Here is a 15,752-nt window from a genome sequence, read left to right on the forward strand (position 1 = left end):
AAAAATGGCTAAACCCCTCAATCTCATATGTTACAATGAAACTACTAAGCACATACACACTTAGCAGCTGACATGACAAGGATCTAACATGTAAGGGTAATTGTAGACAGCACAAAAAATGGGAACTAAACCAGCAGAGCCAAACATTTTAATCTAGGAAATCAAGTAATATCGGCACCCAAGTAATATCGGCACCCAAGTAATATCGGCACCCAAGTAATATCGGCACCCAGAAACATATCAACTTCTCCATTTTAATGTTGATCTGTCGCATGAAATAAGGAATCAAGTGGAACATTTTTACAGCCCAAAACTGGGTTGTAATATTTGATACAGAGTACAGAACAATAAAGTGGTATTTGGCACCAAATGGCACCCTATTCCCTAAGCAGTGCCCTACTTATTACCAGGGCCTATGGCACCCTATTCCCTATGCAGTGCCCTACTTTTGACCAGGGCCTATGGCACCCTATTCCCTATGCAGTGCCCTACTTTTGACCAGGGCCTATGGCACCCTATTCCCTATGCAGTGCCCTACTTTTGACCAGGGCCTATGGCACCCTATTCCCTATGCAGTGCCCTACTTTTGACCAGGGCCTATGGCACCCTATTCCCTAAGCAGTGCCCTACTTTTGACCAGGGCCTATGGCACCCTATTCCCTATGCAGTGCCCTACTTTTGACCAGGGCCTATGGCACCCTATTCCATATGTAGTGCCTTACTTTTGACCAGGGTCCCTGCCATTTGTGGCGCATCCTAGGAGTGCCAGGCCAGGCCACTGTAACACAGTGGTATAGATAGCAGACTGGGACACACTCAGATGAAAGTCAGGCTCCAGGATCTGACTGCATGGGTTTCAATCTCTAAGTAGGTTAAGGCTAACAAAACATTTCCCTTTGCAAACGCAAGCAGCAGTTAAAAAAAACAACAACCAGGGATTAAAATGCTCCAGCAGATCTAGCAGGGCAGAAATGTGACGAACTAACTTGTTGAAAAGGTGGCATTCTATGACTGTGTCACGTTGAAAGTCACTAAGCTCTTCAGTAAGGCCATTCTACTGCCCGTGTTTGTTTATGGAGATTGCGTGGCTGTGTGCTCGATTTTATAAACCTGTCACCAATGGGTGTGGCTGAAATAGCCGAATCCACAAATTTGAAGCCGTGTCCACACACACACACACACACACACACACACACACACACACACACACACACACACACACACACACACACACACACACACACACACACACACACACACAGTATGTCCGTGTTTAATTTTTCATAAATTTTCCTTCCACTTTGACAGAGTATTTTGTGTACTGTTGACAAAAAAACAACAATTAAATCCATTTGAATCCCACTTTGTAACAACTAAATGTGGAAACAGTTAAGGGATGTGAATACTTTCTGGAGGCCCTGTAGCTGTATGGACTGGAAATGAGTCAGCATGATCTTTCCCCTTTTAAAGATGTGTACATAGCCGCTTCCCATCTCCAAAGCCACAGGCCGAATCCAGCTGCCCTTCAGCTTCCCAGGCCACTCCCCCTCCTGCATCCCGAGCCAGATATGTGACAGGATATGACACAGTGCTTCCTGTCCCTGCTAAAAGCCAGTCACTGTTCCGTTAAGTTCCCCCAGGGCAATTATCTGCTGCCCTATCACTAATTGAACAAAGCCATAGGAATCTCTCTGCATTTATTTACCCCAAATAAAATGGGAAGAGACTTAGACCATTTTTTATTATCCTTCCTTAACTAATCACAGATTAACTAATTGGACATGACTTGATATGGGTAAATCAGCAGTTTCAGCAAATAGCCTACAACATTCTAGTCATGTTAGATTAGCGATTAGACGACCCCAAAGTAGGGAGGAATAACATATTTCAAAGTAAACCAGGGCCTAATCTAATACCAGTTTTTGCAACTTTTGCTTGGCAGCATAAACCATCCCCAGGTCACGCTGGTATCGATGTTCAGTCTGTATTTTGTAAGAAGAGTGGAAGTGAGAGTCCTGTGCTTCGCATGAGGAACACAAAATGAAAACCATTGCCTACCCGTTGACCAAATTAAAAGAGGAAGGGGTGTATTCAGGGGAATTCTTACCGATGTAGATAGAAATAGAATGAAGCTGACAGACAGCAAGTCATTTTTCAACATGATACATTTCAATTAGAAAGTTCTGTTACATCCTCTTGAACAGACACAATATTTAGCGGGAAAACCTCCATGACACACTGTGTTCTATAAGAGAACATCAGGCCTTGGCTACATTTTTTGTCAGTACTATCATTGCCTTTAGTACTATTTCACCCTTGAGGGAATGGCTGGCCGCACGTGCGCTTCGCACACTTTCCTTGTGTGTAAGAGATTAATGTTCCCAGTTGTCCCATTTGGGACGCACGGCTAGTCGTACACTGTGCCATTTCGGGGCATGGGAGGGGTGTGGTTCCACTGAAAGAAAGCCCAGACTGAGGCCCACTGGGAAATCATGGGAGACAAGCAAGCTGGTAAGTGTCTTGTGATTCTGGGACAAACTGCAGGCTCCATTGTAGGATGGAAGGTTTGTTCCATCAGTACTGCAATCCCTTGGGACATGGAAGCTGCTGCAGTTCATTCCTAAACCTTCTTCCCTCAGTTCTTCCATGGTTCACTAGCCTTCACAGGGACTGGAGAGGTGGAAGCCATAAGGGAATAGTAGTGGTGTTCCATAAAGCTACAATCAGCAGTTGGAACAATAACAAAACAAACTCACCGCCCCTGTTTTAGTTTTTTTTAAAGCTGAGGGTTGGTGCTGGAGAAATGTAACCACTCAAACTCATAACCAAGCTATGGATGTAAGGACTGGCCATCCATTATATCAAAACTATAGTTTTAACCATGTTTTGAAGCTATATGAAGTGTTTGTAAACAAAGTCAATTTAAACAAACATTGGAGTAAAACAAGCTATACTTTAGGTTCTGATGGGAGACAACAGTTGAACTAAGCTCATGAGGCATTTATAAGTTATATTCTTCAAGAATGACTTTTACTTTAAAAATACCAAATGGATGTATAAACTACAGATTGCCCCTTTAAGCACCAAACAGAAGAAATGGGTTCTGGGTCAGTGCACCCGACTGCACAGATAATCACTGGACAGTAGACAGAAACATGGTCGACACGCCACATTTACCAAACAGTTTGTTAACACAGCAGGACAAGTTACTGTCCAAACACTGACAGCATGCCACCGGTACGACTGCAACCGTCGCAGGGCGACCTGCTGAAGCCAAATGGCAGCCGAACTAACATGTAGGAGACCATATTGTTTTTACAAGATGGAACAAGATGTCAAAGTGAGACGATGAGCCCTAGGGTGTGGGTTGCCACGCCTGCCTTGCTCAAAGCGCCGCAGTGCATCCACACAGACACGCTGGCAGAGAGTTCAAACGAGTGGGTGAAGTGGCTGGGCTTAGCTCCAGTCAGAGGGGGTGGGGGTGGGGGGGAGGGTAGAAGGGTAGAAGTAGAGCTGGGAATTACCAGGGACCTCACAATACGATATCACAATACTTCTGTCTGCTGCAGAGGGACGAGACAGTGTTAAAATCAGTCATGGAAATAAAAAGTGCTCACTATTTAAAAAGAAGATGGAGAACAAGCTGAATATTGAACAATACTGGAGTTTTATAACTGTATCGATTTTTCAGAACAAATGTTATTTGTCACATGCTTCGTAAACAACAGGTGAAGACTAAGAGTGAAACACTTATGGGCCCTTCCCAACAACGCAGAGGGAATTTTACATTTTCTTTTAAATCAACAACAGAGCTTGTCTAACCCGTTCACAGGATTGGTTAACTCAAGGTTCTCCACCGAGCTAGGTAAATCTGCTTTTAGTTTTAATGCACAGTATTGCTGGAACAAAATGTATGCTGTTCTGGTGCCGTTGAAAGCTATTGAAAGTATTGATTGGTGACTTATTTGTGGACAAATGTAACTGTTTTTCTGGGTGATTTGTGATGTTTTATTTGTGCTTGACAGTCGTGCCGTCTTCACGACTGTGCTGTGTGGACCATGATAGGTCCTTAGTGATGTGGACACCGAGGAACTTGAAGTTTCGACCCGCTCCACTACAGCCCTGTCGATGAGGATAGGGGCGTACTCGCCCCGACGTTTCCTGTAGTCAACGATTAGCTCCTTTGTCTTGATGATGTTGAGGGAGAAGTTGTCCTGGCACCACACTGCCAGGTCACTGACCCCTTCCCTCTAGGCCAGAGATGGGCAACTGTGACATGGGTGGGGCCCAAAAAAATTACCTGAAATCATGAGGGGCTGCAGTTGCTCACGGGTCTGCATACCCCCCCATCGTTGTGTTGTCAGCAAACTTAATGATGGTGTTGGAGTGGCCACGCAGTCATGATTGAATAGGGAGTACAGGAGGGGACTAAGCACGAACCCGAGGGGCCCGTGTTGAGGGTAAGCGTGGCAGATGTAGTTGCGGCCAGTCAGGAAGTGCAGGATCCAGTTGCAGAGGGAGGTGTTCAGTCCCAGGGTTTTGAGCTTAGTGATGAGCTTGGAGGGTACTATGGTGTTGAATGCTGAACTATCGTCAATGAACCGCATTCTCACGTAGGTGTTCCTCTTGTCCAAGTGGGAGAGGGCAGTGTGGAGTGCAATAGAGATTGCATCATCTGTAGATCTGTTGGGGCGGTATGCTAATTGGAGTGGGTCCAGGGTGTCTGGGATGATGGTGTTGATGTGAGCCATGACCAGCCTTTCAAAGCACTTCATGGCTACAGATATGAGTGCTACAGGGCAATAGTAATTTAGACAGGTTACCTTGGCGTTCTTGGGCGCAGGGAATATGGTGCTTGATACATGTAGGTATTACAGACGGTCAGGGAGAGGTTGAACTTGCAAGCTGATCCTGGTTACCCGAGTAAGAGTCCTGGTAATCTGTCTGGCCACGTGGCCTTGTGAATGTTAACCTGTTTAAAAGGTATTTCTAACATCTGCTACAGAGAGCGAGATCACACAGTCGTCTGGAACAGCTGGTGCGCTCATGCATGGTTCAGTGTTGCTTGCCTCAAAGCGATCATAGAAGGAATTTAGCTCATCTGGTAGGCTCGTGGCTGGGTTTCCCTTTGTAATCCGTGATAGTTTGCAACCCCTGCCACATCCGATGAGCATCAGAGCCGGCATAGTATGATTCGATCTTAGTCCTGTATTGATGTTTTGACTGTTTGATGGCACGTCGGAGGTCGTAGTGGGATTTCTTACAACCGTCCGGATTAGTGTCCCACTCCTTGAAAGCAGCAGTTCTAGCCTTTAGCTCAGTGCACCCGGTTAGGATATAAACGTATGGTCACTGTGGGGACAATGTCATCAATGCACTTATTAATAAAGCCGGTGACTGATGTGGTAAACTCCTTAATGTTATCGGATGAGTCACAGAACATATTCCAGTCTGTACTAGTGAAACTGTCCTGTAACTTAGCATCCGCTTCATCGGACCACTTCCGTATTGAGCGCATCACTGGTACTTCCCGTTTAAGTTTTTGCTTGTAAGCAGAAATCAGGAGTGTTGAGTTACGGTCATATTTGCCAAATGGAGGGCGAGGGAGAGCGTCGTATGCGTTTCTGTGTGTGGAGTGTAGGTGATTGAGTTTAGTTTTTTCGCCTCTAGTTGCACAAGTGACATGCTGGTTAAAATGAGGTAAGACGGATTTCAGTTTCCCTGCATTAAAGTCACCGGCCAATAGGAGCGACGCCTCTGGATGTACATTTTATTTTTTGCTTATGGCCCTATACAGCTCGTTGAGTGCAGTCTTAGTGCCAGCATTGGTTTGTGGTGGTAAATAGACAGCTACAAAAAATATAGATGAAAATTCTTGGTAAATAGTACGGTCTCAGCTTATCATGAGGTATTCTCCATCACTAGGGAGGAGAAGTACAGAGGTGGAGTGAGACAGTAAATAAGAAAGAGAGAAAAAAGGAAATGGATTGCTTGGAGATAGAGCGAAACAGGAAAAAACGATGAAAAAGAGAACGAGAGTAGGCCTTTAAATCACTCAGCTTTCATAACCCGATGCCTTACGAAAGTAAGCCTGGCAGGCTGCGCACACAGACGTGACCCCTGCTCTTCCCCAGCCCACCCCCAGTCCCAGCCCACCCCCAGTCCCAGCCCACCCCCAGTCCCAGCCCACCCCCAGTCCCAGCCCACCCCCAGTTTGTTGTCTGCAAACTTGATGATTCAGTAAACAGGGAGTACATGAGGGGGCTGAGCACGCAACCTTGTGGGGCCCCTGTGTTAAGGATCAGCGTAGTGGAGGTGTTGTCTACCTTTACCACCTGGGGGCGGCCTGTCAGGAAGTCCAGGACCCAGTTGCACAGGGCGGGGTTCCGACCCAGGGCCCCGAGCTTAATGAAGAGCTTGGAGGGTACTATGGTGTTGAAGGCTGAACTATAGTCAATGAACAGCATTCTTACATCGTTATCCCTCTTGTCCAGATGGGATAGGGCAGTGTGCAGTGCAATGGCGATTATGGCCTGGCTTAGAAGCACAGACATGAGTCAGCCCTGTTGCCAGCTGTGTGTGGGTCAACAATGAGTGGGCACCTCACAACCCATGACCTCATTCTCACTAGAAAGCCGTGGTGATCTTGCTGCTGCACATTCACAACACAGTGCACTTTCCTGTAGTTCCAGTTTGGCCACAACTGGGCCCACTACTAATCTGCATCCCAAAATGCACCATATTCAGTGCATACATTTTGACCAGAGAGAGAGAGATACTGTATATACTGTATATCATTGGTTATACTTTAACTAGTGTCAATAGCTGTAAAAATTACAGGATATATGTAACAGTCCTTGTAATGAACTGCAGGGATTTGTAAGCCTGTCATTAAACATTTGCATTTGACAGAGAGAAAATGACCCTTGTTGTACCCACCTTGAGTCCATCGCTGGGCAGCCGGTACCCAAAGCGTGCAGGCAGGTCATCAAAATTACCTGTTTTGTTGTCAAATGTGTACTGAAAGAGAAAGAAGAATACAAATCACATCATGTGGTGTTAATAACTAATAGTTCTTCGTCAGTCAGTCATTCAGTCTGTCTGCGTGTCTGTCCACCCGCCCGTCTCTGTCTCTGGGGACTCACGGCAGAGATGTCGGCCTCAACGGGCAGCAGGTTGAGGAAGGCGAAGAGCTGCACGGTGAAGATGGTGTAGATCTGTGTGGCGGACAGCATCAGCATCCCAAGGGAGAGCAGCATCTTGCATTCCGCGCTGTGCCAGTCAACTGACACACACCTGCGCAGTCACACACACACGGACGGACTGTCCCAGCACTGGCAGCTCTCACACCTGCAGTGTACGTACACACACACACACACACACACACACACACACACACACACACACACACACACGATTGTTAATGTCTGTAGGCCTACGTCTGCTCCCAGCCTCCCACAGAACAAACACCCCAAAGTTCCACTGGAAAACTGTAATTATATATGTCACTAGATGAAATCTGGTGTGACCCTGCTCGGTTCTGAAATAAGACAGTGAATTTGTCATTGATTCATGCCTAACACACTTGCGCACACACACAAGATTGAAGTAGTTAAGCCTACTAGCTTGAAAGCAGGGTTGGGGTTAATTCCATTTCAATTCTGGAAGTACACTGAAATTCCAATACCATGCAATTGTTTCAATGAGGAACATTTGGAATTGGGTTTATTTCTGAATTTACTTTAATTGAACAGTACTGGGGCCACGCCCCATATATAAATGACCTGGCTCCCCACAGGGGTGCCACTTTGGTTTTAGAAGTGAGGGGGACATGACCCCCAGATTCCCCGTCAGGTTCTCTCCTCGAGTTTTTGGGGGTCATCTAAAGCAAACTTCCTACATTTTTACACAATCCAACGAGCCGTCTCTACTTAGAACAAAAAAAGTAATTCAACTTGGTAAGAGATCATTATTAAATATGTTTAAGTGATTAATAAGACTGAATTATCTTTGATCTAGTTCAATAATAAATATTGTGTTGCACCTTTAACCAAGACTAACAAATGAACAACACTTGAAAAAAATACAGACTTTTGATTGTCTTTATTAAGACATCCTCTATATCAAATTTCAGCCAAACCGCCCAGCCAGCCCGAGCAACCTGCACGCCCGACCCCCACCAGTCTAGTCAATATATATATCAACTCTCTCCCAACACAATTTCCTTCCCAGTTCCCTCCTACCTTACATTTTTTTAATTCCCAAGGGAAAGGTTTGAAAACAAAAACATTAAAAACACATACACCTCAAATATACATTAACACACAGAAACAGCAAATCCTCCATATAATGAATCTCATAGGACTAATAGTACTGTAGAGCTCTTTTTACTTGCACACAATATAGCTGGGTCACCCCGTCCTGCCCCTAGGTGTCCACCACCCTGCAGCGCCCCAACACAACACTAGAGGTCGACCGATTAATTAGATCCGATTTCAAGTTTTCATAACAATCGGTAATCTGCTTTTTTGGACACCGTTATATAGCCGATTACATTGCACTCCACGAGGAGACTGCATGGCAGGCGGACTACCTGTTATGTGAGTGCAGTAAGGAGCCAAGGTAAGGTGCTAGCTAGCATTAAACTTATCTTATAAAAAACAATCAATCTTAACATAATCACTAGTTAACTATCATTGGTTGATGATATTACTAGTTTATCTAGCTTGTCCTGCGTTGCATATAATCAATGCGGTCCCTGTTAATTTATCATTGAATCACAGCCCACTTCGCCAAATGGGTGATTTAACAAGCGCATTCGTGAAAAAAGCACTGTCGTTGCACCAATGTGTACCTAACCATAAACATCAATGCCTTTCTTAAAATCAATACACAAACATATTTTTAAACCTGCATATTTAGTTAATATTGCCTGCTAACATGAATTTATTTTAACTAGGGAAATTGTGCCACTTCTCTTGCGTTCTGTGCAAGCAGAGTCAGGGTATATGCAGCAGTTTGGGCCGCCTGGCTCGTTGCGAACTGTGTGAAGACCATTTCTTCCTAACAAAGACTGTAATTAATTTGCCAGAATTGTACATAATTATGACATAACATTGAAGGTTGTGCAATGTAAGAGCAATATTTAGACTTATGGATGCCACCCGTTAGATAAAATACAGAACGGTTCCGTATTTCGCTGAAATTATAGTTTCCGGATTTGACCATATTAATGACCTAAGGCTCGTATTTCTGTGTGTTATTATATTATGATTTGATAGAGCAGTCTGACCGAGCGGTGGTAGGCAGCAGCAGGCTCGTAAGCATTCATTCAAACAGCACTTTCCTGCATTTGCCAGCAGCTCTTCGCTGTGCTTCAAGCATTGCGCTGTTTATGACTTCAAGCCTATCAACTCCCGAGATTAGGCTGGCAATACTAAAGTGCCTACTGGAACATCCAATAGTCAAAGGTATATGAAATACAAATGGTATAGAGAGAAATAGTCCCATAATAACTACAACCTAAAACTTCTTACCTGGGAATATTGAAGACTCATGTTAAAAGGAACCACCAGCTTTCATATGTTCTGAGCAAGGAACTTAAACATTAGCTTTTTTACACATATTGCACTTTTACTTTCTTTTCCAACACTTTGTTTTTGCATTATTTAAACCAAAATGAACATGTTTCATTATTTATTTGAGACTAAATTGATTTTATTGATTATATTAAGTTAAAATAAGTGTTCATTCAGTATTGTTGTAATTGTCATTATAACAAATATATATATAAAAATCGGCCGATTAATCGGTATCAGCTTTTTTTGGTCCTCTAATAAATCGGTACCGGCGTTGAAAAATCATAATCGGTCGACCTCTACCCAACACACCCCACTCAGCTTTAGGATCTTAGTGAAACATGAATTTATTGGTTTTGGTGGTGTTAGGCCAAGGCCAGAGTGACAACCCACAGGACTGAGCAGCCCAGCAGCGAGGGTTTGCCTAAATAGGTATCTCCCCTGGCGAGGGCATGTTTTCAATACAGACTCCTTTAACCGTACTGTATTCCATATAAGGCGTCCAGGCCTAATGAAAGTTCCCCAGTATACCCTTAATCTTGTAATATATCCAAGCTAGCAATACATAACTTGACATTGTGGGTGGATAACCAATCTTCCAATTCATGGCAGTGCATTTCTCAGCCACTATAAATGCTAGGTTACACAGTTTCTTCAGATAACAGTCTCCAGTATCAACATTTCTAACCAAACAAAAACAAGGGAGAACGGAGAACCTGTAGACCTGCTGAGATTAAAGAACATACTCTTTGCCAGAATTCAGCCAGCCTTCACAAGACCATAACATATGCAAATATACACCTTTTGTTGTTAACACCTCCAGCAGAAGAATAACATTTCTCAGTGCATGATATTCAGTTTCACTGGCATATAGAACGTTCTATGGATGGTCTTAACCTGCAGTCATTTATGTCTGAGATTATATGAACATGACTGGACATTCAAACATAACTGTATCCATTCATCAATAGCTTCTACCAGGTCTTCCTCACATTTTTGTTTTGTGTCATCGGGAAAAGCCTCTATCAACCCTTGATACAGTTTGGAAATCAACTTTAGAGGTTTGTCAGACTGCCTTAAAATAGTTTACATCTTTGAAGCTTCTTGCTTGTCCAGTGTTTGCTGCACAGAGAGAATAAAAAGTGTTGTATCTGCACAAATTTACCTCAGCTCCGTCAGACTGGTCTTCCCTGGTTACCTGACCCTGCTGAGACCCCTGTCACCGTCACAGACAGGTCTTCCCTGGTTACCTGACCCTGCTGAGACCCCTGTCACCGTCACAGACAGGTCTTCCCTGGTTACCTGACCCTGCTGAGACCCCTGTCACCGTCACAGACAGGTCTTCCCTGGTTACCTGACCCTGCTGAGACCCCTGTCACCGTCACAGACTGGTCTTCCCTGGTTACCTGACCCTGCTGAGACCCCTGTCACCGTCACAGACAGGTCTTCCCTGGTTACCTGACCCTGCTGAGACCCCTGTCACCGTCACAGACAGGTCTTCCCTGGTTATCTGACCCTGCTGAGACCCCTGTGAGTCTGTGAGTGTTCAAGTGTCCCTAGTATGTGTAGTCTCATTGAAATAGACTAGGCTGCATACATGGTCGGAGAATCACGTGGCAGTTAACTTAAATATTAAATTAACTTAAATATTATTAGCCTGTAGTTTACTACAATGTCTGTAAATAAATAGGCTATTGATAATGCAAAGAAGTAGAGGACGCTCAAACAACGTGAGTCGAAGTGCAATCCAAAAATGTAATCATTGAAAAGGAAAAGGCTACAATGGTGCGCAAGCGTTGCACATTTTCAATTTCAATAAGTATTGGTTACCCATTTATTTGTCTCTGTCTGCAAATCGTCCTCCTAAAAGGTAGGCTATATCCTATAGGTCTATGCAAAACATAGCAAGTGTCGCTGTCCTCATTCTTGCTGTTTCAAGTTCAGTAGCCATACCTGAGAAATCAGGTGCACGTGTGGTCTCATTTAAATAGAGTAGGATATAACCTATGTGGAGAAGCACTGGGCAGTTATCTTTCCAAGGAAATGTACTTCCTAAGTAGTTTACTACATTGCTTAGAAATAAGCCTAAATATTGATCGCCCATATTTCTCAGTCTGAAAATCTTCCCACTCCTAAAAAAAGGTAAGCTATAAAAAAAAAAAGTTTGAGCGAAAGTAAGTCTCTCCAGCTCTGCTCCCTTCAATCTACATCTAGCATAGTGGCTGATATAGCCTAGTAATACAATGTAAGGGCCATGTCAGAATCTCTGGTAATTGAAATGTACTTTTGCGCATATAGGGCGCAAAATTGCTGGGACCACGGCTGGAAAATGAGCTGCGTGAAATAAGCCTAAAATAACATTGTGGGACTGCGGGTGGGTTTGGGACCAGTTCTTGTGGTAGCGGGTGGGAGTCGTGTTATTACTGTGTCAGTGAGAAAAGTAGGGAACTAGCTAGGGAAACTGACAGATCAATAACATTTCATTGCCATACTGACTAATATATTTTTTTTTTTTACTCACATTGTACTGAAAAAACTAAATATCAATCTTCAATCATTTGGCTGATGGTTTCATCGTTTGATTCAGGACTAATGTGCTTGAGGCAAAAACAATAGCTAACTTTAGCCAACTTTTGGTCAGCTCTCTCCCTCTCTCTAATGGTACATCAACTTGCGAAGAGCTGGCCTGGCTATGGTAGCTACTAGCTAGTGTAGCTAATTCATTCACCTCAGTCGAGAGGGAAAGAAACATTAGCTAACGTTACATGTCAGTTACAATACTAGCTCAGCACTGTGAACAAACACTGGATCCGTTTTTTTCTGTTAAGTTAAACTGCTGTTACCTCGCCAGCTACATCAGTCAGCTAAAGAGTAGCCAGTTTCTGTTCTGCTTGCTTTTACAACTCGGTGAAAGAGCGCAACACAGACACTGAACTATGCTCAACTCTCCCGTGCTGGTCCAGCCAGGCTTCCAAAAGCTTTGCCTTCACACAGCCTGTCAACACGCTCTGTGGTGTTTGCGTGGTCCTAAATCCAGCCGGCTGAACGCTTCAAACAGCATAACCGACTGCTCGGAGGTGCCCTCATGGTCCTAAAGCCCATTGTTGCAGATCACATTCCAATGATAAAACTGGGGGGGAGCAAAAATGCAATTTCAGAATGTGGGGGGCCATGACCCCCCCCCCCCCCCCTCTGCAGTGAAAGTTGCACCCCTGGCTACCCATCCACATTGCTCTGGCCAAACACATTCTGACTGTTCTGAATGGTCCCAGAAAACAACAGTTGAGCCAGAGCCAGCCTACATGATGAAGTAATCAACTTTGAAATTCTGATTGGTTAGATTTGTTAGAGATGATCCAATCGCTGATGAATTTGTTTTGGACCACACCCCTCCTTTTGAAGTCACACAAACGACTTCTAGGATGCCAGATTCGAACAATGTGTTACGATCAATAGAGCAGCAGAATTAAAATTCAGTGTGAGTCGTCAAGAAAATATATAAAAGGCTTATCAAGAGTAAACCTACTACTAGGGCCCTGTGCTTCTCAGTGATGACAGATGCAGACAGAGAGGAATTAACATGCATTAGACTACATCAGATAGCCATACAGCATCACCAAGCGCTACTAATAACACAAAATATCTCCCCAAATATTGAATATTCATTTAAACATGACATGTTGTATGTTTCAAGGTGGCACAGGTGTGTAAAGCCACAAATAAACAATTCCAAGTTTCAAGTAGGTAGGTCCTTTCAAATGTATGGGGACATTTGCTGTGAGATACCTGCTACAGATGTAATGATCTTCGTAAAGTAAAGCCTAAAAGTAGAAGTCATGGTATTAGTTGCAAAAGAAGGATGATGTCAAAGTCATGTGGCAATGTAGTCCCATGTAATGTGACTACCCAGCAGTATGACAGATAGCGACTTTAACCACATAGCCTACTTGGATAACAACCTATTCAGTTAGCCAAGCTAACTTCCTAGCTAATATTATTCTTGTCACAAATCTCCCATCTATCTAGCTAGCTAACTTAATCTTAGCCCAATATTGGACTAAAGAGCCTAACGTTACATGTTCTGTTTAAAGGGCGAATTGGCTCTGGAAGCCAAAACAGCCAAATACTCCCATCTAAACGTAAATCGATTCTCCATTGCGGTACAGTTATAGAAAAAATAAATCCCTGTACTTTCATATCACATCAAACATTTCACAAATGCAAAATACACACTTACTGTACACTGTTTTAACCGCTTTTAACACAGCAGCCGACAGTATTTTTCAGTGACAAGACAACACGTTTGCGGCATATGTCTTCTGTTTACACATTCAGTAACTTAGGTGTTTGGAAACGCAGATAGCCAATTAGCACAAGTAGTCCACTCGGTCTCCCGTCTGTTTTCCTGTAAACAAGCACTGTAACATGGAAATATGGCCATATGGGAACCATAATCCTATAAAAAGGCGTGCATCAATATAACCTTTTGTTTTCCAAAACCGTACCGCAAGCGATGCGTCGCGGATAACCTCCCCCATACAGAATACGCCTCCGTCCAATGACTATTATGTGTAATGTAGTGGAACTGAGAGTCATGACCACCGACTAATGTAAACACAGCTGCAAAAGTGGTAAATCGGGTTTTATGATACTAACAATATATGGCAGCTGTAGAGGTGCCAAACCTGTTTAACAAGCTATTACACGTCTTCTAAATATACCCAATGGAGCAAGCTACCATTATTAGCAAGCTAAATACCATTATTAGGCCAGCTTTGCAACTCCCATGCTTGATAGCAACATCATGACATGACTCGAGTCTAAACACCAGCGTATTTGACGTTGCTAACAGCTAGCTATATCAGCGCTAGCTACAAATGCAAGTTAGCTAGCTAGATAACTAACGTTAGATCATGGAAAGTTACCTTTGAATCAGACCGAAGTTTCCTCTGGTTGAAAAAATATGCGAATGATATGGACATTACAATAAATTGCTATCTATACGTATGATCGCAACAACTTTATTATTTTACTTTAACATGTCAGTACAACAGAACGTCAACAATAATCCCTAGCTAGCCAGCTCCTTCATGTGAGTGTTGTGTAGAGCTTCCTCTATCTGCACCCCCCGCCCCCCCGAGCAGATTGTTGCTGCTGATTGGACGGAATGACAATCAATCTTTCCTTTCCGAAACTGTTTCCTGAGGTAAACATAACCACGTGATGCATCATGCATTTACAGTAGAAAAATGATCTCAAATATATAGTCTTTGTATGTGTGGGGTGTGTGACCATGAATGCAAAGGTTTAAATTGGGTGGTTGACAGTTTGACTATGAATTCGAGCGCAAGATGTGGGAGAATAATAGCGAAGCAGTGCTGGCCTGGAACCCGCATTGCTTGCCTGGAATACATTGTTAATCATATATTTAGGAAGGTTTGGTTATTGTACCACACAAATATCTGCTTGTTAACAAGGTCAAAGAGGTCTCTTTCAGAATTATCCATAAGTATAACCCTGCGAATCATTACCTGATGAAACAAACAAAAAAGTACCATTAACTGTACTTTTTGGGAAAAGCATCCAGAAAAAGTTTTGCATTCATTTTGGCATTGTCTACGTGTAAAGATTTGTAAGTCGCTCTGGATAAGAGCGTCTGCTAAATGACTTAAATGTAAATGTAAATGTAAAGAAATTATTGCAAGCTATTTATAGATTTATAATTGATAATAGTCTTGAATACTTTTGTTTATTATGGGGTAATGTGCTGCTTGGTTTCATTAACTATAATATACAAAAAACAAAAAACTCTTTAATGTAATTGTAATAATGGGAAAAAAGTCATTAATACATGGAAATTCACTAATAAAGACCCAGTCTTCCTTGTTTTCTATAAGGCGTTCTAGATTATTCTACATTCTTCGAATAAGAAAGCTGTAAAAGGAATCAATACCTGTCTTTTAAAGGCCTTTTGAATAATCTGTAATTGGTTGTTTGTTTGGTTGTATAATTCCTGTATGTACACTGGTGTTTTGTGTAACAATAACAGAGTCATACCCATAAAACCTTTTTCTCATAGGATATTTTAGAAACACTTAAAATAATTGCTATGTTTCGTGTAGGCTTACCCTGGCGTGACGTTTTGAATACCGTCTAAATCTTTCTAGGACAAGG

At 43.0% G+C, this 15,752-nt stretch overlaps 1 protein-coding gene across 2 annotated transcripts in view; it reads right to left on the reverse strand.

Moving 5' to 3' along the window:
- Positions 1-14,699, reverse strand: part of LOC139539447 (E3 ubiquitin-protein ligase RNF13-like) — a 74,068-nt gene extending 59,369 nt beyond the window's left edge. The window contains exons 1-3 of one of the 2 annotated variants that reach the window (XM_071342411.1): positions 14,504-14,699; positions 7,146-7,350; positions 6,940-7,020 (exon numbers count right to left, since the gene is read on the reverse strand). In XM_071342411.1, coding sequence (XP_071198512.1) covers positions 6,940-7,020; positions 7,146-7,259 — 195 coding nt within the window. In that variant the 5' untranslated portion in view covers positions 7,260-7,350; positions 14,504-14,699. Of the gene's footprint in view, positions 1-6,939; positions 7,021-7,145; positions 7,351-13,815; positions 14,166-14,503 lie in introns of those variants that run through there. The other variant, XM_071342412.1, reaches the window with a different exon arrangement.
- Between the last annotated feature and the right edge of the window lie 1,053 nt (positions 14,700-15,752).

The sequence above is a fragment of the Salvelinus alpinus genome, chromosome 15 (assembly GCF_045679555.1).
Source record: "Salvelinus alpinus chromosome 15, SLU_Salpinus.1, whole genome shotgun sequence".
Classification (NCBI taxonomy): Eukaryota; Metazoa; Chordata; class Actinopteri; order Salmoniformes; family Salmonidae; genus Salvelinus; species Salvelinus alpinus.